The sequence below is a fragment of the Carassius gibelio genome, chromosome B4, assembly GCF_023724105.1.
Source record: "Carassius gibelio isolate Cgi1373 ecotype wild population from Czech Republic chromosome B4, carGib1.2-hapl.c, whole genome shotgun sequence".
Taxonomy (NCBI): Eukaryota; Metazoa; Chordata; class Actinopteri; order Cypriniformes; family Cyprinidae; genus Carassius; species Carassius gibelio.
The window spans coordinates 21,813,627-21,839,373 of NC_068399.1; the positions used below are offsets into that span (position 1 = coordinate 21,813,627).

General features: G+C 35.9%; 1 protein-coding gene across 3 annotated transcripts in view; it reads right to left on the bottom strand.

Moving 5' to 3' along the window:
* Positions 1-808: 808 nt before the first annotated feature.
* Positions 809-25,747, bottom strand: part of cped1 (cadherin-like and PC-esterase domain containing 1) — a 48,785-nt gene continuing 23,846 nt past the window's right edge. For all 3 annotated transcript variants that reach the window (XM_052554996.1, XM_052554995.1, XM_052554994.1), the window contains exons 15-21: positions 10,409-10,526; positions 9,349-9,485; positions 5,225-5,445; positions 4,266-4,367; positions 4,002-4,089; positions 3,738-3,884; positions 809-2,222 (exon numbers count right to left, since the gene is read on the bottom strand). In XM_052554996.1, the coding sequence (XP_052410956.1) occupies positions 1,983-2,222; positions 3,738-3,884; positions 4,002-4,089; positions 4,266-4,367; positions 5,225-5,445; positions 9,349-9,485; positions 10,409-10,526 (1,053 nt within the window). In that variant the 3' untranslated portion in view covers positions 809-1,982. The remainder of the gene's footprint in view (positions 2,223-3,737; positions 3,885-4,001; positions 4,090-4,265; positions 4,368-5,224; positions 5,446-9,348; positions 9,486-10,408; positions 10,527-25,747) is intronic.

The following is a 25,747-nucleotide window of genomic DNA, read 5'->3' on the forward strand; positions in this document are numbered from 1 at the left end:
GGTGTTCACATTATACAATAACTTTCAGAGACGTCGTCGAAATAACTGAGAAATGTAATACTTTTAAAGGTCCAACAAATTAAGTAACTTTAGACCAAGTTGTTAATGTTAAGGTTATTTTCCGGGCGCAAATGCTCGCAACGCAGTTTGTAACTTGGAAACTAACACAGAGTTACACTTATTTTAGAAGAATTACACTTATACAGTAAAACTTTACGTTTTGTGATGGATTTGTGGCAGGTAAATTTGTTTTAAACAATAATAAAGTGATACCTACTCACTCTTCATCGACAAACGACCGCCAAAAATGCTAGTTATGAAGAGCGCGCGTGAGGCTCGAGCAACGGACTGTTGTTGTTGTTACCTGCAGCGTCAGGTGAAAATGCGCGCTCTGCCTTTTAGTTATTTTCTTTGCTATTTTATAATTACTGAAACGTTACTTCAATTTTTTTAGATATGTATTTTTTTCGGTTGCTGAATTGGAAAGTTACAGAATATTGGCATTTAATTTCATTTCGATCTACTTTAAAAAGGTATTTCAGCTTAACCAGATATAAATACAACAACTAAATATTATTAATTAAACGTTCCAGTTGAGAAAAAAGTTTTACGAAATGAAAATGCAACAAAACCCCACAGATATTGATAATAATTTTTTTATAATGATGTTTTTCATAATGCCTATAAGTTAAGCAACATATTTTTGGTGTCGATGCATAGGTACAAAATGCGGGGAATAGTTGTTATATATATAAATCTGTTTGTCATTAAAATATGGAAATGGAAATAATTGAATTCAAGAAGCAACTTTTTTTAAATTACGAAAATATAAATTTTTAATTGTTCAGGATAAGTGACATTCATAATGATTGTTGGAATCATACATTTCATGCACAGGCACAGACAAATATCTTGGAATAGCTCTTCATAAACATCCAAAACCTTTGACAATAAATTCTGACATTAAAAAGAGAGTTATCACTTGCTGTGGAATATTTACAGGTCAACACATGGTTTCATTTCACTTCAAGTGGAAATAGTGTCTGTGCCCATACTGAGCTCAGCTTAACAACTGGTGGGAAGATACATTTTATGGGATATTTCAAATAATCCTACTAATTTTCTCTCTCCACAAACGACATCCTGTTTAACGTAAATTATGGACACATAAAACATCCTGCATTCCAGCAATTTAGAGTAAACCCAGCAACAAGTATAAATGTAACAGTATAAATATCCTCTTTTTTTGTAAACAGCTTTTATAACACTTTACACAGATTATTATTAAAGGCACTGGAAGACACTGGTAGAAAAATAAATGTGTGAGAAACATAAGACAGTACAATACAATATACTTCATAAGACCTTTGGCATAGAAAATACTTCATAAATACTTGTGAACCTGGCATGTGAAGGAAAGGCGGTGTAAAGCTAGACTTCAAAATGTTGCCCGAGCTTCCATAAAAGTGACAATGTGAGGCAGGATGACATCAAAGGCACTCCACAGCAGCTGCCAAACGTTCCCAAAACATACTGGGAACATCTCAGCCCATGGCTAAGCGGTAGCAGCATTGTGGGAACGTTGCATGAGCGTTGCAGGAAAGTTTTTCGCAAGGCCCTTTGAAGGGGGGAGCGCGACCGTCTCGGTTATTTTTCATCAGTGGCCACTGCCTTCCCTTAAGCTGCAGCTGCCAAAGTCATTTTGGCAGGGATTCAGGGGGTCTCACTGAACCCCCTCACACCCTTTATCCATCTGGATCGCTCTACACAAAAACACACATGCGCAAACAAACACCTACCTAACTCCTCCTCCAATTTACCTCTTTGATCCAGCATATGGTTAAGTAGATTCGGAGCAATCGGCGTGCACACTTTAGCCCTTTTTACGCAGATTTCTTAACACATATTCACAGCTAGACTTACAGACACACACCTGAAAGACACGCACAGGTTAGCGTCACCAGCCGCTAATTATCTGTTAGTCACTGTTGGCGAATGGTCCCGTTGACGGCATGATTCACACACATCCTGCTGAGAAGGATCTCTGAATACACCGCGTTCACTGGTCCCTTTACGTGGTAGGACACGCCGGGCTGAGACGACGGTTCCTTGGGCTCTCGAGGCCCTGTTTGCTCATCGGCTGGGTTCCTGCTTTCTCCACCGAGCCTCAAAATCTTTAGCTTTCTTTGCGAAGCAGCGGTTGGAAAGGGAAGCTTATAGACCTGCAAACAACATAATATAAAATCTTTAAATTAGCTATGGAAGCTAATCAATGACCGACTGCATAGGGAATGAGAGATTTCAATCTTGTGAGCAATAACATTAGGCCTATCTATCGGTGTGTGGTTATGTTCTCTGACATGTGACACATTTTTTTAATTAGGGATCTAGCCTTTATCCCATTTTAGTTTTATATCCTCTTAAATTGCCAATTCTTATTGACTCCCTGCTCTACAAAATACTTAATGGTTAAGAGCGTGTTTCCGCTGAACACTAAACAACAAAAATGCATCATAAAAGTATCAAAAAATAAGCAGCTTGAGCAAAAGATCCTGATGTTATGTATTGGTAGGTCTCAATCTGCTGGCCTGTTGTCAGATGTGGCCGCTCTATAGTGATATCAGTCCCATATGTGAGCAGGTTTGGCATTTCTACCACCACTTCACACACTTATCGAGCTGAAACATCTGTTCCCAACCTGCCCTTTATTGTCTAATAAAAGCCTGCCTAATTGCTAATTACTCATTAACTGATCTGCCAGGCACTTTTAGGGTGAAGTAAAAAATGAACGGCTTCTCTTTTAAAAGATTTATGGGGCTGGAAGGCTGGAAATGTGCTTCTAGCAGGATCTGTATCCATGTGTACGAAAAGTAGAACGGTTTCATTCGCACATATCAATGTGTGGATCTAAAAATACTAAAAGGTTACTTCTGTGTAGTAAATTACACCCATAATAATATAATTACAGATACAAATTTCACAATATTATCACAGAGGCCATGGTTCAACAACATGGTTATTAAAATAAATCATTTTCTTTGGCTTCGTACGTTTTGTAGACTGTTGGATGAGAACTCTGAAACAGTGATTCTCTGTTTATCAATAATATTTACCAATAATACAGTTTTTACTGTATTTCTATTTAAATAAATGCAGCACTGGTGAGTACACTGTATAAGATACATGATATAGTATTCATATTAATATAAGCTAACATAAATAATTAAATATATATATATATATATTTTTTTTTTTTTTTTTGCATTTTTACTGTATTATTGAGAATCTAGTAATGGTAATGTAACCAGAATAACTATCATTCACACTATCATTCAAAAGATTTTATAATGCTTGTTCTGAAAGTCTGCATTTATTTATTTAGAAATAAAGTGAAGAATAAAACGTTGGGGAAATTGTTACAATGTAAAGTAACTTTCAATATATTACTATAAAAAGTTTTTACTATATCTTTTAATATATTTAAAAAATAATATTCAATATTCACATGATTCTTCAGAAATCATCCTATGCCTTATTTGCTGTTAAAGAAATATTTCTTATCATTATCAATGTTGAAAACAGCTGTGCTATATTTTATTTTTTGAGAAAATTTAAACGAACAGTGTTTATTTGAAATCGTTTGCAAAATTTTGTATTTAATTGTCCCTCTTGATCAATTTAATGAGTCCTTGCTGAATAAAAGTAAACTGTAAATAATATTTTTTTTGTTCTTTTACCTCATGGAAATGGCAGGCACATCGTCCTTGCAGGAACTCCTTATAACGGCCCATGGTAATGCTGAGAGTGTCAATGACCTCATATCCAAGATGCTTGGCACTTTCCAGAATATTTTTGTTCACATTATAGAGTTCTTGCACTCCATTCTAGAACCAATGAATGAAGATGACAAAGTCCGACAAGTTTATAGATGTCAATAAACGAAGTTGAAAAAGCAGAACATCTGCTCTACAGGACATTTTGTGATCTCCAGTGGTTCTTACCAGTGGAAGAGAGCGAATACCATCCACAGGCAGATGGAAACCCATTCCTAAAGACTTCACCACCACCATGATTTTCTCAAGACCCTCCCTTGGAGATAAGTTAGAGATATGATATTAAACATCCAAAGCCACTTAGAAGGATCGGCAGCAAACTACATAAAACAAAACCAGCATTCTTAGAAAGGAAGAATAATCTTGCCATTAGAGCATTGCTAATTGAAATGTGGCTAAAAATGCAAAAAAATTGCATTTGCGAACGTTTACCTCTCTAAAACCTGCTGAATGGTCTTCAAATGGTTCATGTTCAGCCACTGCACCCCACCAGCGACCAGCACTGTCTGAGGTGAGTTCTCCAGGGGTTGTGACCTGTCCCGTGGAAGTGGTTTCAGAGAAGAGGTTAAAGATCAACAGTACATACTGAAGACATAATCAACAATCCATTTCATGAATCGACCAATAATTTCAAGTGGAAATATGTACCCAAAATTGCAAAATGTTTAGTTTCGTACCACTTAAACCAAACAATATTCTGCTTATGAAGTATGGGGTGTGAAAGATTTTGTAATGTTGTGGAAAAAGGCTGTTCACCAAGGCTTACAGTGTCTGATAAAAAATACAGTAAAAACAGTAATATTGTGAAATTTTATTACAATTTAAAATACCCGGTTTCCATTTTTAAATATTTTAAAATGTAATTTATTCCAGTGATGCGAAGCTGGGTTTTCTGCATCAGTACTCCAGTCTTTAGAAATCATTCTTATATGCTGATTTGCTGCTCATGGTAGTGTATATACATACTTCAACACTTAGACAAAGGAAAGCTCTGCCTTTTAATTGAATTTAGCAAAAACAAAATGAGTCAGATCATTCAGGCAGCTCCCAAAACGCGTGTCCTCAACAGATACACACTATAACACACACACACACAATCACATCTGTGCTGCATGTCCCACCCCTCTGCCCACATCAGTAGCTGTGTGAGATCAACGGCGCGCTGAGCCAGCAGCGGTTACCATCCCTGCTGACATACTCTGATCTGACACACAGCCGCCCAACCACACGCAGCCCACATCCCACCATCAAAAACACTGCCAAAGTCATTCAGTGTGTTAACAAGGCCTTTGCCACTTTAGACCGACACCAAACCCGCACATTCACAGCTTAATGGGTGTAACCCACAGCCACATGGAGACAAACATCATCCAACATGCACATACACAGACCTTTCTAGAAGCTGCTGCAGAGCTCTTTGGAAAGTTGGTCTCTGAGCCTTCGGCAGCCAGAATTGTGGGTAGTAGGAGTAGCTGACGATAGTTCGGCCCTGATTCAGGTTGTGGTAGACGATGGTGTCGTGAGCCTTGTCCCAGTCCTCCAGAGTAGTGTTCACCCTCTCCATTAGATAGTACATCATCCCTCGATTAGTGGAGTCGCCGATAAACAGGACCTAAGGGAAGACATGCATGTTAGATGTTGTGAAACTACAAAAGTTCTGGGCTGGTTTCTTAAATCCAGATCTTGTCAAGTCCAGAAGTAGACTGCACTAAATGCACACTCCTCAATTTAAAAACAAAAAGAAGTCATCGTCTATGTGTTTTAGTAGTCCTGGCAAATTGTTTTTAAAACATAAAAGCAATTTATTATTCATCTCACCATAAAGCGTCCCCTTTTAACAAAATTTTTTGAAAGCCACTGATTTTAGTCTTTATCTCATAATTATGTTATCATTTTTAACATTTACTTTAAACATGAACATTTCTGGATAAAGCTTAAAGTAGAAATTCTTCGGGTATATTTTTATGGTAACACTCTACAATAAAGTTTCATTAGTTAACAACATTAGTTAATACAGTTAACTAACAAAAAATTATAATGTTATGTTAATAAAGTTGTTATCATTTGTAATAAATTCATTGTTATTTCGTGTTCAGGTCCAGTAAATAATATTAACAGATAACATTTTCGATTTTAATAATGTCTTGATAAATGTTGAAATTGACAGTAAGGTTAACGAAGAGATTATTAAACACTATTGAATTTTTCATTACACCTATTTTTCAATGTTAGTTCAGTTCATTCACACTTATGCAGTTAACTAATGTTCACAAGTAGAACTGTATTGTAAAATGAAGCATTTTTATAAGGAATACTTCATATTTATAGTATTAGGCATAAATCTTACAAATAAAAAGATTATATAAATATTATATAAGGGATGTTGCATACCATATGTGTATAACATAAATATGTTTGTGTGTATATACATGTATGATACTTAAGTCTTAAATGAGTGGCAGACTACTGACAACACAAACATGAGGAAATGAAATAACCCAGTTGTGTCATTATAAAGGCAAAAGACACAATAGAACCTTTTGAGATCACAGTCGCCATGAAACACTTCAACACAAGTCTAATAAGTTTGGATGTTCATCTGTGTGTGCGCTTTTGGCACTGAAGCTGGCAGGCATGCCAGTCTAAATCACAAGATCCCAGGGAGCAGGCATTGTGATCTGCAGACTTGCTCACAAGATTAAAGACACATATTTCCAACAAGAAGTCAGAAGTTGCACTCATGTCATTCCAAACCTACAGTTCTAAACATACAGTTATCAACAGAGCAGTCTATACCACTGTCTTGTCTTTTTTTCAGCTCTGATTTTATGCATGTTAGTAAATGTGTTTTGTGTGACTTGTACAGGAAACAAGTTAGATTTAACTCCAAACAATACATAAGGCTCTCTGCAGACCACAGAAATGGATTTAACATGAAAAACTCACGCATATAGACCTTGACAATCTAAAGCTCTTTTATTTGAAACAATCTTTCCTGAAGAGGAAAGAGGAAATCTTTTCCCGTTGAATGGGCGTGCAGTCAGAGGGCTGTGGTTTGTCTATAGCTGGAGCTCAGGGCCCTTGTGTAATGTGGCCATTTGTTTGTGTCAGATCTGATCTTGTGAATCTTAAATCGAGACAGGGTGGAAAGAGTCATGCAGTGAGGATGAGTGCTGAGGGAGTGTGTGAAGCAGGAATGGACTGTAGGTTTGGCACACAGCGTTGAAAACCCCTGCTGGGCTTTAAGCAATGATTTAAAAACAACCTAAAACACAGGAGGTGTGCGGATCACATCAAGAACAAAATTACAATAAAATAAAATCTAGCAACAAACACAGGGGAGTATTGGTTTTCTTCTTCAGAAAATCTCTCCCTCTTCTTCCTGAGGAATTTACACTATGAGTGCATATATAAAAGCAGCAGTGTGATTGAATCACGCGGTTGCTGTGAGCTCAGCTGCAGATGAAGCTCAAACACCTGCTATTAATCTCTGATAAACAGCTGTTCATTGCCACTGGAACTTCAATGCTAATTGAGCTGCCTGCCTTTAATTTATTCCTCAGTACTGTATATACACATATGGCACAGCTGTCAGCTGCATACAGAGGAACCGACAAATTGTCCATCAAGTCCAGAAAAAGAAACTTGTTTAAACAGTTGATTCAAACCGAGTACTTATAACAATTCATTAATATTTTTTACATGTAAACACAAATATATAGTAGCCTCAAAAAGTATTCACCCTACTGTTGAAATGTTTGGAGTCAGTAAGATTTTTTATTATTATTATTATTCAGCAATAATGCATTTAATTGATCAAAAATGTAAATAAAGGCATGTATAATGTTACAAAAGATGCTTTAAAAATTTTCTACTCATCAAAAAATCCTGACAAAAATGTATCACAGTCCTCAAAAAATTATGAAAGGGGGTTGAAATGCTATTTCATGCATACTGAGTTTTTACACTGTTAAAGAGTTGGATTCCCATGCTAAACATGGACAAAGTTTCAAAAATTAAGTTGTATGTTTGAAGGAGTATTTCTGTTCCAAAAATACTTCTTCCGGTTTGTCACAAGTTTCGGAAAGTTTTTTTCGAGTATGGCTCTGTGTGACGTTAGATGGAGTGGAATTTCCTTATATGGGTTCTGAGGGCACGTTTGCCAGAAGAGTGCGCGCTCCCGTATAGCAGAGCACAACAGACATTCACTGTTCAGAGCGAGAGCATTGCGAAATGTCACAAAAGGAGTGTGTTTTTGGTTGCCAGGGCAAGACAACCCTGCAGAGATTACCGAAGAAAAAACAGCATTAAGGGACCAGTGGATGGAGTTTATTTTTTACAGAGCATCAACGGAGTTGTGCAAGTGTTTGTGTTTGTTCCCTGCATTTTGAAAATGCTTGTTTTACAAACAAGTCTCAGTTTGACGCCGGATTTGCACATCGTTTATTTCTTAAGGATAATGCAGTCCCAACGAAAAAGGGTCACGATTGTGTGTTGGAACTGCAGGCGGTGAGTAAAACTGCTTAAAATATCTCTGCCTCCTTGTTAGTGCGTCCGCCTCCCATCGGAGACCCGGGTTCGAGCCCTGCTCGGAGCGAGTCGTTGCTGCTGCTGCTCTCGTTCAGTTTCAGCCTCGGGATCTGATTCGGGATCATAAATAAACTGTTGAATCTGACTGTTAGCCATGGTTTGTTTTGGATGATGTTTTTTTCCTCAAGGTAATGTCACAGCTTTCAAACGCTCTCAACGCAAAAGCCTACTTGCGCTCATGATTATTTAGCTCCGCCCACAGGTCACGCCTCCGGTCGTGTTTTTAAGGAAAAAATCGGTACAGACTATCTTTCTCTTATGAATATAATAAAACTAAAGACTTTTTGGAGTTATGAAGGATGCAGTACTACTCTATAGGTACTCAAGATTAACAGGATATTGAGTGAAAACGAGCATTTCACCCCCCCCCCCCCACCCCCTTTAAGCACCGGAACTTTTAACAACATTGATAAGAAGAAGAACTGATTCTTGAGCACCAAATCAGCATATTCAAATGATCACAGGAATTAGTTGAAAATACATTAAAATAGCTAAAAGATTGTAATCATATTAAAATGTTTTACTGTATTTTTTAGCCTTTTTTAAATAGCTATTAACTGTTGAGCATTATATAAAATGTTTGTTATGGTTACTATGGCAAAATGTGTATTATGATATTGGAATCCTTTTCAAAAGGCACTAATATGTACCATTTAGGTACTATTATGAACCATTTAGGGATAAATAAGGTACAAAAATATAACTTTTTGAAAGTGTACCATCTCTTGTACCCTTTTTCTGACAACATAGGGTTAACACTCCAAAAATAAAATTTTTTGAGTTTTCTTGACTTGTTTTCAGTTTATAACCAAAATCAGAGAAAACTCAAAAATCTCCTGAAGCTGGTTGCCTACAACTCTTGATTTTTACAGGTACCTCTGGTACTGACTTCATTTTTAATGTCTTTTTGGTTCCTGTTCCTCACCCTTCGGTCCGTCATGCAGGTTTGCAGCTGAGGTTGGTCCAGTAAAGGGTGATAACAGCTGTCGGGTTGCCAGGCGACCTCTCTCCAATCACAGGTCCTGTTGTCAGAACAGCTCAGGCATGGGACGACCCAACGGCCTGACAGAGATGGAAAATATTCTGTTATACTGTCTTTATACTGCATTATACTACATTTCCGTGACAGAACCTACTCAACTTACAGTATTCACAGGTGATTCATAGTGATGTGGATCTCTGTGAAGTTTTAAAGTTCTTATACAGCCGTATGTCAAAAGTTCAGCATAAAATGATGAATTAGCTGGGAAACTCCAGCTAGACATGATTACTTCATTGTGCCGATTTTCAGTCCCCTATTTGCGGCAAATATACATCATCTTTTCTCTCTTACACACAATGACACACACACACAATGTGAGTGACTCCACCTTAAACAGTTAATTCAAGTAGATCCCCACCGACTTTGATGTACTACCCTGCTGTGAACGACCTTTTTACTTTTATAGCACTGACTGAACCGTCTTCTGAACCCTAACCTAGTGGTTTTAAATCTAAAAGGCCTAGCAGCTGAACACACACTCACAGAACTGAAACCTGCAGAGGAACAACTCACTCAGAATACCTGGATGAAGTTATTATATTCCTTATATATTACCTTATAATTGAGCAATGATTCAACTCAGGCAATGAATCAGCACATTACCCCACTGTAAAAGGAGGCACATAAATTACCAAACTCTGAGTTCACAAGCAAACCTTTCCCATCCTCTAGTGGAGCGGTTAATAAACCGTGAACCTCCTGCTAATATAACACATGATGAACTACTTTGCAACTGAAATATATGGTTTAAGGGCCAACATCGTCTTTCATACAGGAGGAAAAGAATCGGAAAATGTATAATCTGTCCACAAAACAGACAACGACCAGTTTGACTTACGATCTTGGAGATAAAAAACAGGATAGTTAATCTTACAGCAAGTTTCAGATTCAAATTTCAGATTCTTTACTACAAGCCCATGATCAAAACCTGGAATAAACCTACCAGGTTCATCTCCTGAGAGGCAAAGCCGAGGTGAGGCCTGGGCCTCTTCTGAAGATCTCATCCCTGGAATGGGCTCCAAACCGCAGGGCTGATCGGGTCTGACCACCAGGCCACAGTCCTGCTCAGACACAGTGAGAAAAGAATGAGAAACAGGTGAGCTTTGAGTCTGGAACGACATTCTGAGACAACAGTTAAAAATGTAACCACTCAAGACAATAAAATTGCTTTCTGACAAGTAAAGATTGAGTCGTTTCAAAGTTTCCAAAGCTTTTTTCACCCCCTTTGCTTTCATGTGGTCGCGTATGCGAGGTTCCTCACAGACAAATTAAAGCAGGCACGCCGCCCGATGCCTGCCCCGTGGCCTTGGCCCTTGTTAGGGGTCAAGGGTCAAACAAACCCAACAGACTAAATGACAACATCGAGCCTGCTCCGCTGACCCCCGAGGTCCCTCACGGGAGCCATCGGGTCTGGCTCCACTTCAGAAGACCGGCTCTTCATTCGCACTTTCATTTGCCCCCTTCCTTAGCACTTTGCACAGGGGCTTCTCGAAGCCACGCAACATTCCCCAAGTTCCCGCCGCTGTTCTCGACAAAGTGCCACAAGACAACTTAACAGGGATTTTCTTGTTTCGTACCTGCACACAGTGTGTGCGTGCAAACACGAGCGGCCTTTTGATTCTGAGCAGGCAGGCATAAATCAACAGGTTAGTCCGAGCCCGGCGGAAACCACCTAGCACTTTCACCATCACAGTTGGCGAAAAGTTAGCTTCCCTCCGGAAAGGAAAACACATATAATTAATTCACAAGGTGGGCAAAGAAACATGAAAGAACGAAACCCCTCCGTTTTATCTCTCTCATCTATCATTTTTCCATTCCCCAGAGAAGAAACTACGGAATAAAGAGATTCATCCGAGGTCAGGTACTCTCAGGATGGTTTAGCGGGGGATCCAGTGAATGAACTTGAGATCAGAGCGTGGCTTTCAGATGATACAGTAAATCCGTCTGCCTCTATATCACCAGAGAATAATGAATCAGAAACATCTGGTTAATGAAGGTTCACAAAACCAGTAAGAATGAGTGGATATGAGAGACGGGGAATAGAACAGATGACGAAAACAAAACAGTTATTGAGTATTTATTAATTTACGTAGCTCATCTAACAGGTTCTATGAAACATTTTGTACGTGATTGTATTCGAGAGTGTACGAACATGTAAGTTCTGAAAGCTCGCCGAGCCACTTGTGTTGGTTACAGAGATCGGAGACCAACAGCAACGGCAGGGTAATCTCCACTGATCAAAGTGAAAGAAAAGCCAGGATTACTGCCGTACATCAGACCGTGCTCTGAGCGGCCACCGCGGTCAAGTCTCCGCCTTAGAACCAGCTCTCGCAAACCACGAGAACCCTCTGCTCAGCTTTTATCTTTAAAAGTTTGTTTCGAGAGAGAGTCCTTAAGCCTTCTGAGAGGAAGGACACATACTTAAGAGGTCTGTTTTAATGAGCCACCGTTGGAGACAAAGCCCTCAGCTGTACTGCAATGAAAGACATCAACATTTACAAGCAGGAGATTAGCAGCTTTCTGTCGGGATCAAACATGTAAAACCATTCCAGCGGGAACAAGTGGTGCTCTATATGGGATGAAAGTTAAGCAAATGCTAGCTGAAATGAAACTTTGATGAAAAAAAACGACAAAAGTTGAAATAAAGGGAACATTCTTATAATGTCTACTTTTTATATTTTTTATTTATTAAAATTTTTTTTTGTTGCCCTTTTTTTATTCCTTGCAACTGCAAGATTTCCTCTCACAATTCTGACCTTTTTCTTTAGAAGCGTGTGACATAAATGGCCAACTGTAAGAAAATATATCCTTTTTTTGGTCAGAACTGGACTTTAGAACTCGCAACTGCGAGTTTTCATCTCAATTCTGACAGAAGAAGTCTAAATTGTGAGATTAAAAAAGTCAGAATGCGAGTTTATTTCTCGCAACTTTTTATCACAATTGCAAGTACATATCTCACAATACTGACTTCATATCTTACAGTTGTGATCATGCAATTGAGAAAAAAACGGTGGTATGCAGACTTCTCAGGTTTCCGTATAAATTATATTATGAAGAAACAATCTTTTGTTAACATTTATTTTTGTGAATCTTTGTAATAACGGCAAAATGACCAGGTCTATTTTTAAAAGCTCTCTTCCAAAATACCTTTTCCTCTTTTGCCCTGATAACAAGGTAACCGTGACATTTTTTCAGATGGGAACTTGATTTGACAGATGTTATATTACAGGTCAGCTTGAGACCAGTGTCCAGCCAACAAAGAAACTTGGTCGATAAGCTGATCTATTTTTTGCATGCTTTCCTCAACACTAATCAATGCCAAAAGGAAAGTGTAATTAAATGAGATGCATAGTAAGAAGTACCATACAAATGTCCCATCTGGTCATTGAAATACAGCCTTTGTTATGAAAGTAGCTTTACCCAGAGTGTTTAATGTAATCCTGTGGATTGTGGATTGTAATCCTATAGAATTGTCATGCTGTCAGCCAATCCCTCACACTACAAGACAACCTAGACAAGCTATTGGGTTTCATTACAATTAGGATGGAGAAACGGAAGCAGCATATGATGAAGGCATCAAAAAGCTTCATTTAAAGAATATAAAAGAGGTGTTCTGACTGGATCCTTTAATCAGTTAAGAGAGAAAAAAAGAGGTTTTATTTAGTGCAACTTCAAAAAAGTGGAATTCCAGCATTCACATTTAGCAAATGAAAGATCACAGACCACGAGGGAGTATATTCGAGATAAAGGAATAAGTAAAGAGAATGGAGGAAAATAAAATAAAGTCATCAAAACATCGCTGATGCTCAGGCCCTAGTTTAGACATTTTTATGGATCAGATCAAGTGAAAAAAAAGTTTCTTAATTTAACACATTTGCAATGTTTACAGTGTAACAATTATTTTTGTGTGTCTCCTAGAAGAACTATGGACCAAATGATTGAATCATTCATTGGGAAGAGGAAGCAAGAAGCAATTTGATACATCTTCATATAACTGACTCAGGCTCTGCTCTGAAAATCATGTCCCCAAACATAATTATACAGATATACATACACGAACACACACACATGGATGCAATCATAGGTAGCAGGTCCAAGCCAAACAGCTCATATATCTTTTGGAAAACAGTATAGACATGCTCTTATAAGGTCAGGTTATCTGAAGAGGAACTTAACTCCACATCTGGACTCTGTCTTCATACAGTAGATCTCTATTAGAACTGAATGCAGAGCTACCGCCAGCTATAAACGAAACAGGCACACACTTATGGAAGTGAGCAGATAAATCTAGGCAATATAAAAAGACAGAAGGATCTCACACAAATCCACAGAAAAAAGCCTTTTAACTTAACTCACTCAATTCACAAAAATAGTGAATATCAGTAGGATAACACCATACTAGTCATACTGTTTTAGAAGTATGAAATACATTATGTATAAAATTCTCTAAATGCACAAAAGTTAAGACATCTAAACTTAAAAAAAAAATTATATTTTAGCGTCATTCAGACACTAATATACTTTAATTTTTATTAATACTTTAAATCTGTTTTTATTATTATATTTTCAATTTCCATTAAATTTGAGTTAAAGTTTTAATATTTTTTATTTCATATTTTATTAAATTTAGTGTATTCAACTTTATTTTATATTTTATTTGTTTATTTTGTTTACTTCAAGTTACCAAAATGTTGTTGTTGCTTTGTTTGTTTTTTTGTTTGTTCTTTTTTTGTTTTGTTTTTTGTTTGTTTATTTGTTTTAAATATTTATTTATTAAAATTTAGAAAAAAATAAAATTGTAATGTATATTTTAATTGTATATTTTATATTTTATATACATTTTTGCAAAAAGCTATATTGCATTTCACAAACAGCTGCCCCGTAAACGTATAGTGTACTAATGTCACTGCTAGTAATATATAAGTCTGTATCTGATATGAGATCAGTGAATTCCACTAATACAAACCACATGACTACACACACAATCACACAGAATCTAATTACTGATATTTGCAACGGTCTTCTGAATAATTATTGGATATGCTGACTGTAAATGCTTTCCAGGCCAGGCTGAACTGTAGGGCAGGGGTTCGAGGGTTCATTAGCAGTCAGTGTCAGCATCTGATCTGGGAGGGTCAGATCAAAGCTCAAGAGGTTTGAGGTTCACGTCTTTGAACTCTGACGTCGTTAGCTCGCTTTTTTACTGAAGTGGTGTTCGACAGCTGTGGTTCTGACAAATTTGAGTCATAATGGAAGATGACGGATGGAATCCGGTGTCGAGTCAAGCTCTGTTAAGGGATCTGAGCAATCAAAATGTGCATCCATCATCTACAGAAGATACAACACAAGGATGCAATGAGAAGACAGTCAAATTCTGTAAGTGTTTATTTCCTTTCTGTGTCAGTGATAACTGATGCCATGGCAAGTGTTGGAACTGCAGATGAAATTGAAAAAAATATCATTTTATTTTATTTTATTGTTATTAATAATTATATCCTATTTAAAATAATAGAAAATAATATAACAATGGGACTAAAACAAGAAACAACAAATCAAATTTTTGTGATTAAAAATTATATTTGTATTTTATTAGTAGTAGTAGAAGTAGTAGTAGTAGAAGTAGTAGTAATATTGTATGTTATTATACTAATAATAATACTAATAATGTAATGGTATACACTTATAGTTATATATTTGTATTAATTATATTTATATAATTATAATTATTTTTATCACCTCATTCAAAATAAAACAATTTGATTCAGTATTTGTATTTTTTTTTACTTTGTTATTATTATCTATATGCTATTTATAATAATATAACTGTAATAATAGCAATAATACACACACAAAAAAACATGCTATATAAATTGTGAAAACATTACATTTTATAAAACATTTCACAAATATATATATATATATATATATATATATATATATATATATATATATATATATATTGTTTATTAAGTACTTTAATGTCATCAGCTTAAGTAATTTGAATAATTAAATATGTCATGACATTATAATTGTCTCCATTACAACTGCCTCAGTCTGGCCTATTTATAAGTTGGCTGTTTCTCTTCTCTGAGTTTTTCCTCTTTCTCAGGTGAACTGTGGCATCAGATAAGCATTTACTAATTACAGTGAGGAAATGAGCAGAAGTCAAAGCTGTCAGTCTCATCTTTTCAGAACACACAAACTAACTTCCTCTGTAATATGACACAGCCCTGTACCACCTGCGACACACTCATGGCCCCTGTTCCCACACCACACACACGCACATATGCACACACACGGGCACTAAATAAAGTCAAAAGCACACAGCTTTTCTGTCAAGCGATCTCTCTGTCATGTTAGGAGTAGAGGCAGTTGGACACAGACGCAAAGACGCAGCTGCTCTTACTTCACCGATCTGTCTCTCAGTAGGAGAGCTGAAGAACGAAAACAGGCCTGAGTTATTCAGGAACGTGAGTGTGAGATTTAACGGTGGGAAATTTCCAGTCATTGAAGACAAATTGGAATAAGGTCAAAAATGTTGCATCTTTACTTTGGCCAGAATAAAGCATCGCCAACACAGATCTTTCTTTTACTGACTGGAGTAAAAAAAGGTCTGTAATACCTGGAAAGAGCTGTAAACTTTCTCATTCATCTCAATGACAGGCTTTCTAGGCAAGCATCTGCTCATGTGGATTTTATGTATTTAAATAAATACACAATATATACCAATAAATAAATAAGTTGTATGCACATATACACTTTGGTTTGGTTTCTTTTGCCCACACCAAGGCTACATTTATTTGATCAAAAATACAGTAAAAAATTTGGAACATAAATTACAATTTAAAATAACCATTTTCTATAAAAAATTAAATTAAATTTATGCATTTAGCAGACACTTTTATCCAAAGCGATTTACAGTGCATTCAGGCAAAAAAATTTACCTAACGTGCTCCCTGGGATTCGAACCCACATCTCTACCACTGCTCTACCACTTGAGCCACAAGAACATTTGAAGATATTTCAAAATGTCTTCAGTCTCACATGATACTTCAGAAATCGTCTGAATATGCTGATTTGGTGCACCAACATTTCTTATCATTAATGTTGCAAACATTGGTGCTGCTTTAAATTTTTGTGGAAACCGTGACACATTTGTTTAGGATCCTTTGATGAACAGAAAGTTCAAAAGAACAGCATTTATTTGAAATCTTTTGTAACATTATAAATGTTTTTACTGACACTGATGTGATTTTTTTTTTTTTTATCGTATAGACTCAGGCTAACAGTGGACCGCCAGCGGTTTTGTTTTTGTGAAATAATTGGGCCACTGAACAACAAAATCACAAGGCAGAGCAGGAAGCAGTCAGCTTCTGAGTGAGACTGGCAAACAGCATTTAGCTGGATTTCTCTTTAACAAGGACTGATTAAGAACAGAACGGATACATTTACTCAATTCTCTGGTACAAGTGAGCTGATTAGGTACAAAAGCAAAAAGTGGGCTGTGGCCAGACCGCAAAACCATTCAACGAAAACCAGCAGTCAGGTCCAAAATTTACCACATGGGTTCACATTTCTTAACACAGGATCCATGGGGAATGTGTCTCAGACCATAAACCAGTATCCCCATCTTGCCTGGTACCAAACCTCTACTTTAAACCCAACAGCGGCCCCAAAACACACTCAGACACTTTAAGGGACACTTCATCCAAAAATGAAAATTGTGTCATCATTTAAGCGGTTTCAGACCAGTATGAATTACTTTTCCTAAGCTGAACATAAAAGAAAATATTTTGAAGAAAGTGTGTAAGCAAACACTTTCTGGTCCCAACTTGCCTCCATAGTATGGAAGTAAATGGTGACCAGTTATTGATTAGCAACCCACATTCTTCAAAATATCTTTTTTTAGGTTCAACAGAAAAACACTTTAACATGTGAATGTCATTGCATTAGATAATATAACATTAAAAGGCATCTGCAATGAAATGATGGTATACCTTTCTGGTAACACTTTATAATAACTGCACACTATTAATCATTAATTAAGCATTAATAAACAGATAATTCATAATTTCTAAAGCATTAATAGACAGTAATAATCAGTTTATAAATACAGATATAAATGCTTTATTCTTGATTAAAAAGCATATCTATAATCTGTAATTTCATACTTTATTCATGATCAATTTATCATTTCTCAATGAAGTATAGCATTATTTACAAACCAGTTATATAGGAGTTGCCAGTGATTCATAAGATCACAAGAAATGTAGTAAATTCAGGTAGTTATAAAGCATTTAGTAGTGGTCAGTTAACTATTTATGTGAGCTCATCTAAAGTGAGGACTAGTTATGCCTTGTAAAGCATTTATAAAGGATATTTAAAGGCTCAGTTATCTTCTAAACAAAAAACGGAAAACAAACACAACACAGTGATACAGAGCATAGAAATATTAACAGCCCTAAAATCTCATTTGTAAAAGCTTTACAAGGCATAAATAGTCCTCACTTTAGATGAGCTCACAAAAATAGTTAACTAACAACTACATATGTTTTATAACTACCTGAATTAACCCTGAATTACAGTAGAAATACATGTTAATAAACCATTTATTAACACTATTAGTAACTATTACTATATGTCTGAATAAATGCACATTTAAATAGTTTATTAATCATTTACTTGAAATTTCTAAGTGATCTTATGAACCACTGACAACTCCTTAATAACTGGTGTGTAAATAATGCTATACTTAATTTAGAAATGATAAATTGATCATTAATAAATTATGAAAAAAACAATTATTAAATACATTATAGATATGATTTTAAATCAGGTATAAAGCATTTATATCTGCATTTATAAACTGCTTATAAATGTCTGTTAATGCTTTATAAATGATGAATTAACGGTTTCCTGATGCTTAACTAATGATTAAAAGCATGCAGTTATTATAAAGTGTTACCATACTTTTCTTAAAACTAACTTCACTTTTCAGAGCCACTTTTTCTTTTAATTTACTGCTGTCAAATTGATTTTAGTGAATATATGAAGTCAGTTCCATTCAAGGTTACACAGGTGTGCAACAAAAAAAAGGGTGAACAGGCAAAGCTTGCAATGCAAGTGTAAAAAAAAAAAAAAGTGTTGTCTTCTTGACTCAGCGATCAGATGCCAGATGTGAAATCACCAAACAGAGAGGAGGCTTGTTCTCTGATTTATTTCTGGCGTTAAAGTCCTCAAACAGTAGTAATAACACACAGTGCATAACTCAATCATTTGGAGAAGTACGTGCTTGTGCATTCACTGTCCTGCAGCCCGCTCTGACCCATACGCTGCTGTAAGAGGTTAATCCCTGATCTGACAGACTTCAAAAGCAGAGCTCCCGATCACGCGCGCATATGGACCGCTACATAATCTCTTCGATTCCACCCCGGAATCTGGAGGAGCAAAGAAAGGTCCCAAGTGTGCTTGAGATGGGGAGAGTGAAAAAAAACAAGAGATTTTAGTGTGTGAGAGGGAAAGAGAAAGATGAAATGTGTTGGTGGGTGGGTTCAGGAGGTCTCGTCTGTCTCTCTCCATATCTCCACCTCCATCAATCATCCCAATCAAAACCTTCTGTCATCATCTGATTGAAACTTGAGTCAAATCATGAAAAAGGACACTGAAGAATGAAGGATTAGATAAATATAATAGCCCCCAACTAGTTTGGTGTTTTTGAAGTATTCTGAGAAAATAAAATAAAATTAAATTAAATTAAATTAAACGTAAACAGGATATTAAATGAAAAAAAACATCCTTAAAATAAATAAAACAAATGAATATGAAATTATAAAAAGGTTAAAAGTATGCAAAAGTATATCAAATAAAAATAAAATGTGACTTTTTGAAAAATTTGGTCAAATATTAGCCCTTTGAAAACTTTAGCAATAGTTTTAGACAAAATAGTTCAAACAGTCATTGTTACAAGAACCACTGTTATCAATATAATTCATGTAATTCTTGGTTAATTTTACTTTAAACTGGCAGATAGCATAGCTAGCATGGTACATTTTTTGATAAGTGAGACGTTATCTCTTGAATTTAGTCACATATGACCAACAGCTGTGTTTGTAACTCTTCGACAATAACAACGAAAACCTCGTTCCTTAATCAAATCTGCAGGAAAACAGCTGGATCTCATTAAGATTGTGTGAATGTGGCACACTGTGCCAAATTGGCATTTCCCCTAGCAGGTGATAACTCTGTCCAGCACTAATAAGGCCAATGAAGTCTGTCATTGTGGTAATTTGCTCTCTGTGGTGAGCTAGCCAGCTCCAAACGTACGTAAAAGACTATCGGTAGCAAGCCGATAGCTGTCTGATGAGCAAACATATGTTTTCTCTACAAAATAGGATTGAGGCTAACGGTGGAGGATCCTGCAAGCTGGTGCACTTCAAAGTGGGATTAAGAGCTCCTGACAATATAATCAGACTAACCGCCACTCCACGAGTCTATTTTCATGTTCAATGGCATCATTAGAATAGTGCCATCTTCATAATTGTCTTTGGTAAGTTTGTTTTCACTACAAGATGAAAGCAGGAATTCACATAGGAAGACAGAGAAGGAACATGCGTGTATTTGCCCTCCGTGGGTGGGAGTAATAACTGTTTGCATACCTGCCATCCTGCCTGTGTCGTCTTCAACTAATTAAAAATCAAATTGCCCCAACAATCAGGCAACATTCTGCATTAGCCTGACAATACAGTGGCCAGAGACACTCGAGAGGACTTCAAAGCCCAGCAGGGTGAATGGAGCTTGTGTTTGGTAGGGGGTGCTGGTGGTCCTCAACCCCCCTGGCCCAGTTTAAAGACATCCAGCTCTGACCATCATGTACTCTCGCTGACCCAATGAGGTGGAGGGGGAAGAGATGAGAGAAAAACATGAAAAGAGAACAGATGACAGAACACTTGGTAGGGGAAAAGAGTCCAGGTGGTTTTTGGGAGTCAGTTAAATGGACTGAAGCAACATAATCACATACTGAAAAATCCCCAGTATTTTTGTCCTTCAAGCCTGTATAGAGAGTCTTTCAATAGATATTACAATACATTTAAGTGTACTTTTGAATCAATGCATTTAGGTTATTTTGTATATATACAAAAAAATATTTTGTATATGCTTATTTTGTACTTTGCATAAAACATATAAATTGTACATTTTAAATAAATAATTACACTGTTTACACTACGGTATAAAACTTTTGTGTCAGTCAGATTTTTTAAATAGAAATTACTACTAACATTTAGCAACAATACATTAAGTTGGTCAAAAGCATATATATATATATATAAATTCTGCTCTTGTAAACTTTCTATTCATCAAAAAATCCTGAAAACAAAAATGCATTACAGTTTCCACAATATGTATGTGTGTATATATATATATATATATATATATATATATATATATATATATATATATATATATATATATATATATAGCACAATTGATGTGAATGTTAAATGTTTTTCACATTGATAACAATACATGTTTCCTGAGTGGCAAATCAGTACATTAGAATGATTTCTGAATGATCCTGTGACACTGAAGACTGGAGTAATGCTGCTGAAAATTCAGTTTGCATCACAGGAATAAATTGCATTTTAAAATATCATAAAATAGAAAAAAACAGTTATTATAAATTGTAATAATTACACAACATAAAGTACTTTTCAATTACATAAATGCTGCCTTGTTAACATAAGAGAAGTCTTTCAACAACATTAAAAAAATCTTACTGACTCCAAACTTTTGAACTGCGGTGTACATTAATATTATAAAAGTGTATTTATACATTTATATATTTTCTTAAAGACAGAAAAAAAAACAATAACTTTACTTTCATTTTTAAGTCACACTAAATTTAATTTACACATTAATAATTATCTGTCAAGAACACTGATTTCAGCATCATACTGATGAGAGAGATTTGAGCCGCATGATTCAAAGCCAAATTATCTAAATATGTTTAAAAAAAGTCAAATACCGTAATTGAACATACTGTACTAACTCTGCAGCCCTACTGAAAACTTGAAAATTTCTACTTGTTTTTCCTCTTCGTCCTTACGTTGAGGTCAGACAAATCAGAAATAAAATAAATAAATAAAAAATGCATTAGATTGTCCAACTCATGCCAGTTTCCCTACAGAAAGAATCCCATCAGAATCCTAACAGACCATTACATCCTTTAGCACTTCATTGGTTTTATAAGCCACACAGCACTGAAAAGGTCACACAATTTTAAAAAAGACCTCATCTGTATATTTACAGTGCCAGGGTGACACAGAATACGTCCCTTCTCCTAATTACCAACTCCATAAAGCCAGAAGACTCCATACACACACCAAAGTGCCAAACACACTGTGGTGCACTTCTCAGCTGGAGAGAGCTTCAGGAACCAGGGGTCAGTTGACTAACGACAACACCAGACCAGGCCCTCAATACCCACAGAAATAACAAGACCCAGGCAAACTCGCTTTAACGGCTTCAGAACAGAGAGAATGAAGTAACAATAACCATCCCAGAATAACTGAGGTTCATGTTTCAAGGAACAGATGAATAGCTTTGGATGCAAAAACACCATAAATGAATCATAAAGGTGGTCCATGCCACTTGCACAGATTATTTAAAGTCTTCTGAAGCCATGAACTCTTCAAAATAAAAGTTCTTATTTTTCATTTTCTTATATTTTTTGACTTCACAAAAATGTAAAAAAAAAAAAAAAAAGGTTATTTGGATTATTTAAATGTGTGCATCACTAATTAAAACAATCGACAAAAAATTAAGACAATCGAAAAAAAAGTGCTATAATTTTTTGACTCTTATCGCTTTCTTCTACAGAAAGCAAAAGAAGATATCAATACAACACTGGATCCAACTGACTTTCATTGAATGGACAACCACATTTTTTTTGTGTGTGTTCTGGTTTAATATACATGAGGGTAAATTAATGATTTCCATTTTTTGAGTGTGATTTTCTTTTACTGATCCGATCACACATGCTAATCTAATTGCTGTGGAATCAGAAAGTTTAAAAAGAGGTGATTGTTTGTCTCCGCAGAGCTTTTGATGGATGCTGAGGGCTCTAATGGCAAACAGAGAGTGTGTTGAGAGGGAGGGCAGATGGTAGACGTGGATGTCGACATGTTGTAGCTTCAAAAGAATTCCTCTGCGCTGCCACCTTGCTTCCCCTGTCTCTTCTGCGCTAATGTTTTCCACAGTCTTCTGCCTGAGGACGACTAACAGGGAGACGTTCTGAGAGTCAGAATATGGGTGTATTTGCAGTTGTGGCATGAACCAAATGTGTTTATATGATGTCGTGTCAAGTTAAGACCCATGCATTTAAGTTTCATTGCTGTACATTACTTGTGCGAGCTGCTCCTTAGAAGTCAAGAAGGATTGTGGTGTAAAAAGATGAGCATAAACAGTTGGAAAGAATTAAAGTCTCTTGCATTGTTTTCCCTCAAGACCACCCTATGTGTTTTGGCGCGAGTTCGAAATACAAAAATGGAAAACGAAAGTGTTTACTTCAGATCGTGCTACAATTGAGTTTCGGGAAAGTTCCTTAGCTAAAATATCTACATATAAATCAACCAAACAGACGGCAACAAGCCAATCTGCTCCGTTATGTCTGAATGTCACCTCGAGGCTTGAAAAACACCCATCATGTGCAGGGGAAACGCTCCAGATCTCGAAAACCGCATTGTGGCTTCTGCTCAGAAGAAAAAAACAAATGCTTCCTACTTCAAATCCATTCCATCACAAGCTATATGTCAACACTGAGCTGAGAAGATACAGAGGAACTACACTCTCTTAAAGTCAAAAAGACCATGTACAAATGAGCTTTAAACCAGTCACTTAAAGGGATGGAAATTCTGTACTAATTTACTTTATATGATTTACGCAACACAAAAAGTAGATTTCTTTTGTGTCCATCTAATCAAGAAAACGTTGTTTTGAACAGATTATGATAACGCTTTTATATTACACAGACAAAAACATTTGAAACATTATTCAAAATATATATTTTTTTTTTTGTGACTAAATGATGAAAACGATTCACATAGGTTGACAAAGTGAATACTTGACTTTTATTGTACTTTTTTATTGTGTGTGCAACCTGTGCCTTAAATTTGTGCCCAAAGCCAAAATTAAAGTCAGAAATATTTTACTGACGTCTGTATTTTCTATAACCATTATTTTAAATGTTATACATAAATACATAAAAAGTGCATATTATGCAAACAAAAAATGTAATAAGTGAATGAATGAACAATATAATGTATTGCTCACATAAGCTTTCCAGCTGCATGCTTTCAAAACAGTGAACAATTCATCAAGCTTAGCGCTCGCATTTATTCGCTGGATGAGGTCAGGAAGTCCTGTGTGTATTAATGAGGCACACATGGTGCTGAAAGAAGTGAATTATCCTTTGACACATACAGATATCTTTTGGTCAATTGACAACAAAAGGTTGTTTTCTAACTATACCCATGTGACTGCAGTCAGTAAAAACTGATGCTGCTTATGGTTTTCGGATTATGTTCCTGATGTACAAAGAGAAGAGTTATGAATGTGTTTGCCTCGCTGTAAATAAGGCCTAAGACAACTTTTTGATTGGTCTTTGAAGGGAAACGTGATAAAATGCTCGATTTCCAGCCCATAATTCTCTCTAGGGATCAAGGAATAAATGCAGGAATGTTGTATGTAAGGAACGATCGGTTCTCGATCTTAGTCCAGAGGCTTCGATACAAGTCTCACCAACTGGTCCAAATGATAACTATTCCAGACACACAATCAAAAGCTATACCTGTTTACACCTGACCTGACATTAATATTTTTCTTGTCTTGTCTGTGTTCATCTGCTCCAAAGAAAAGAACTGAAAAATTCAGAACATACTAGGGAGCAATATTTTTGGTTTCCTATGTTCATTAAAAAAAAAAAAAAAAAAAACAGCGAATGGAATTAATTTAGGAATACTCACAGCCTGTCACTTGGTTTTGAAGCTCTGAATCTTTATAGAAAACACTCAAGCAACTCTTACACCTAACTTATTTACGACGCTTGAGACAGAAAGTGGTTGATGCTCTCTGAAGCTCCAACCAAACATGACTCTCTGGGGAAGATGCTGTCATCAGCACAGATATACAGCCATAAAACACTTTCATTAAGAACTGGCGTTAGCTAGAAGTCACGAACACTGTCACTCGCCCATTTCCTGTCATTCTGCTTTTCGCCATTCTGTTGCATCCAGTTAAGCATGAAATACAACGTAACACCATTAAGAAGCAGTGGAAAAAAAACTGAATAAACTTCGCAAAATATTTCAATCATGCCTAATTCAGTAGCGAAAAGATTATTCAGACCCATCAACACCAGGAATGGTAACCACAAAAGATAATTATATCAAAACTAAACTTTAAAAAATACAAATGCTGTCAATCGGCTGGTTCCTTTTGTACCTAAAGCATTCATATTGGTACCTTAATGGAGCTAGTGTACAAATTAGTATCTAAAAGGTACTAAAAAAAAGAGGTACCACTCAAGTGACAGCATTTGTATCTTTATATTATATTATGTTAGTGGAGTATAATAGGTAACACTTTAGTATAGGGACCAATCTCACTATTAACTAATCCAACCCAATACCTAAACGTAGCAACTACATATTAACTATTAAGTATTAACTATTATGAAGCAGCAAATTAGGAGCAAAAGTTGTAATTAATGTTTTTTAATAGCGGTGAATTGGACCTTAAAATGAAAATGACCTTAATGGTTAAAATGGTTAATTCTGAAATGTTATGCTTAAATATGCACATAATGCATTATCTGATAAATATGCACTGTTTGCATAAAATTATAGAAAAAAAACTTGACTTATGATAAAATAAGGTTCAATTATTTTATTTACATATTAGTAAAGATTTTTACAGACAGGATTTTGATCTTTTATCACTCACTAAATCAGAAAATACTGACAACAGCTAGAAAAAAAAAAAATCACAATTTTTAGGAATAAAAAATAAGGCAAAACATATATGAATAAACCCTTCTGTAAAAACCTTTGGAATATAGGAATAAAACTGTAAAGTTTGCTGTATGCAAGTTCTACTGAACTGCTTCGATAAAGTGGAGGTTTTTGGTGTGGAGCAAGAGAAAAATCTTGTTTTGGGAAAATTATGTGTGAGAAAAGAGATGTGTGTTGTAATTGAAATCTACATACTAAAAATGGAAAAATTGATA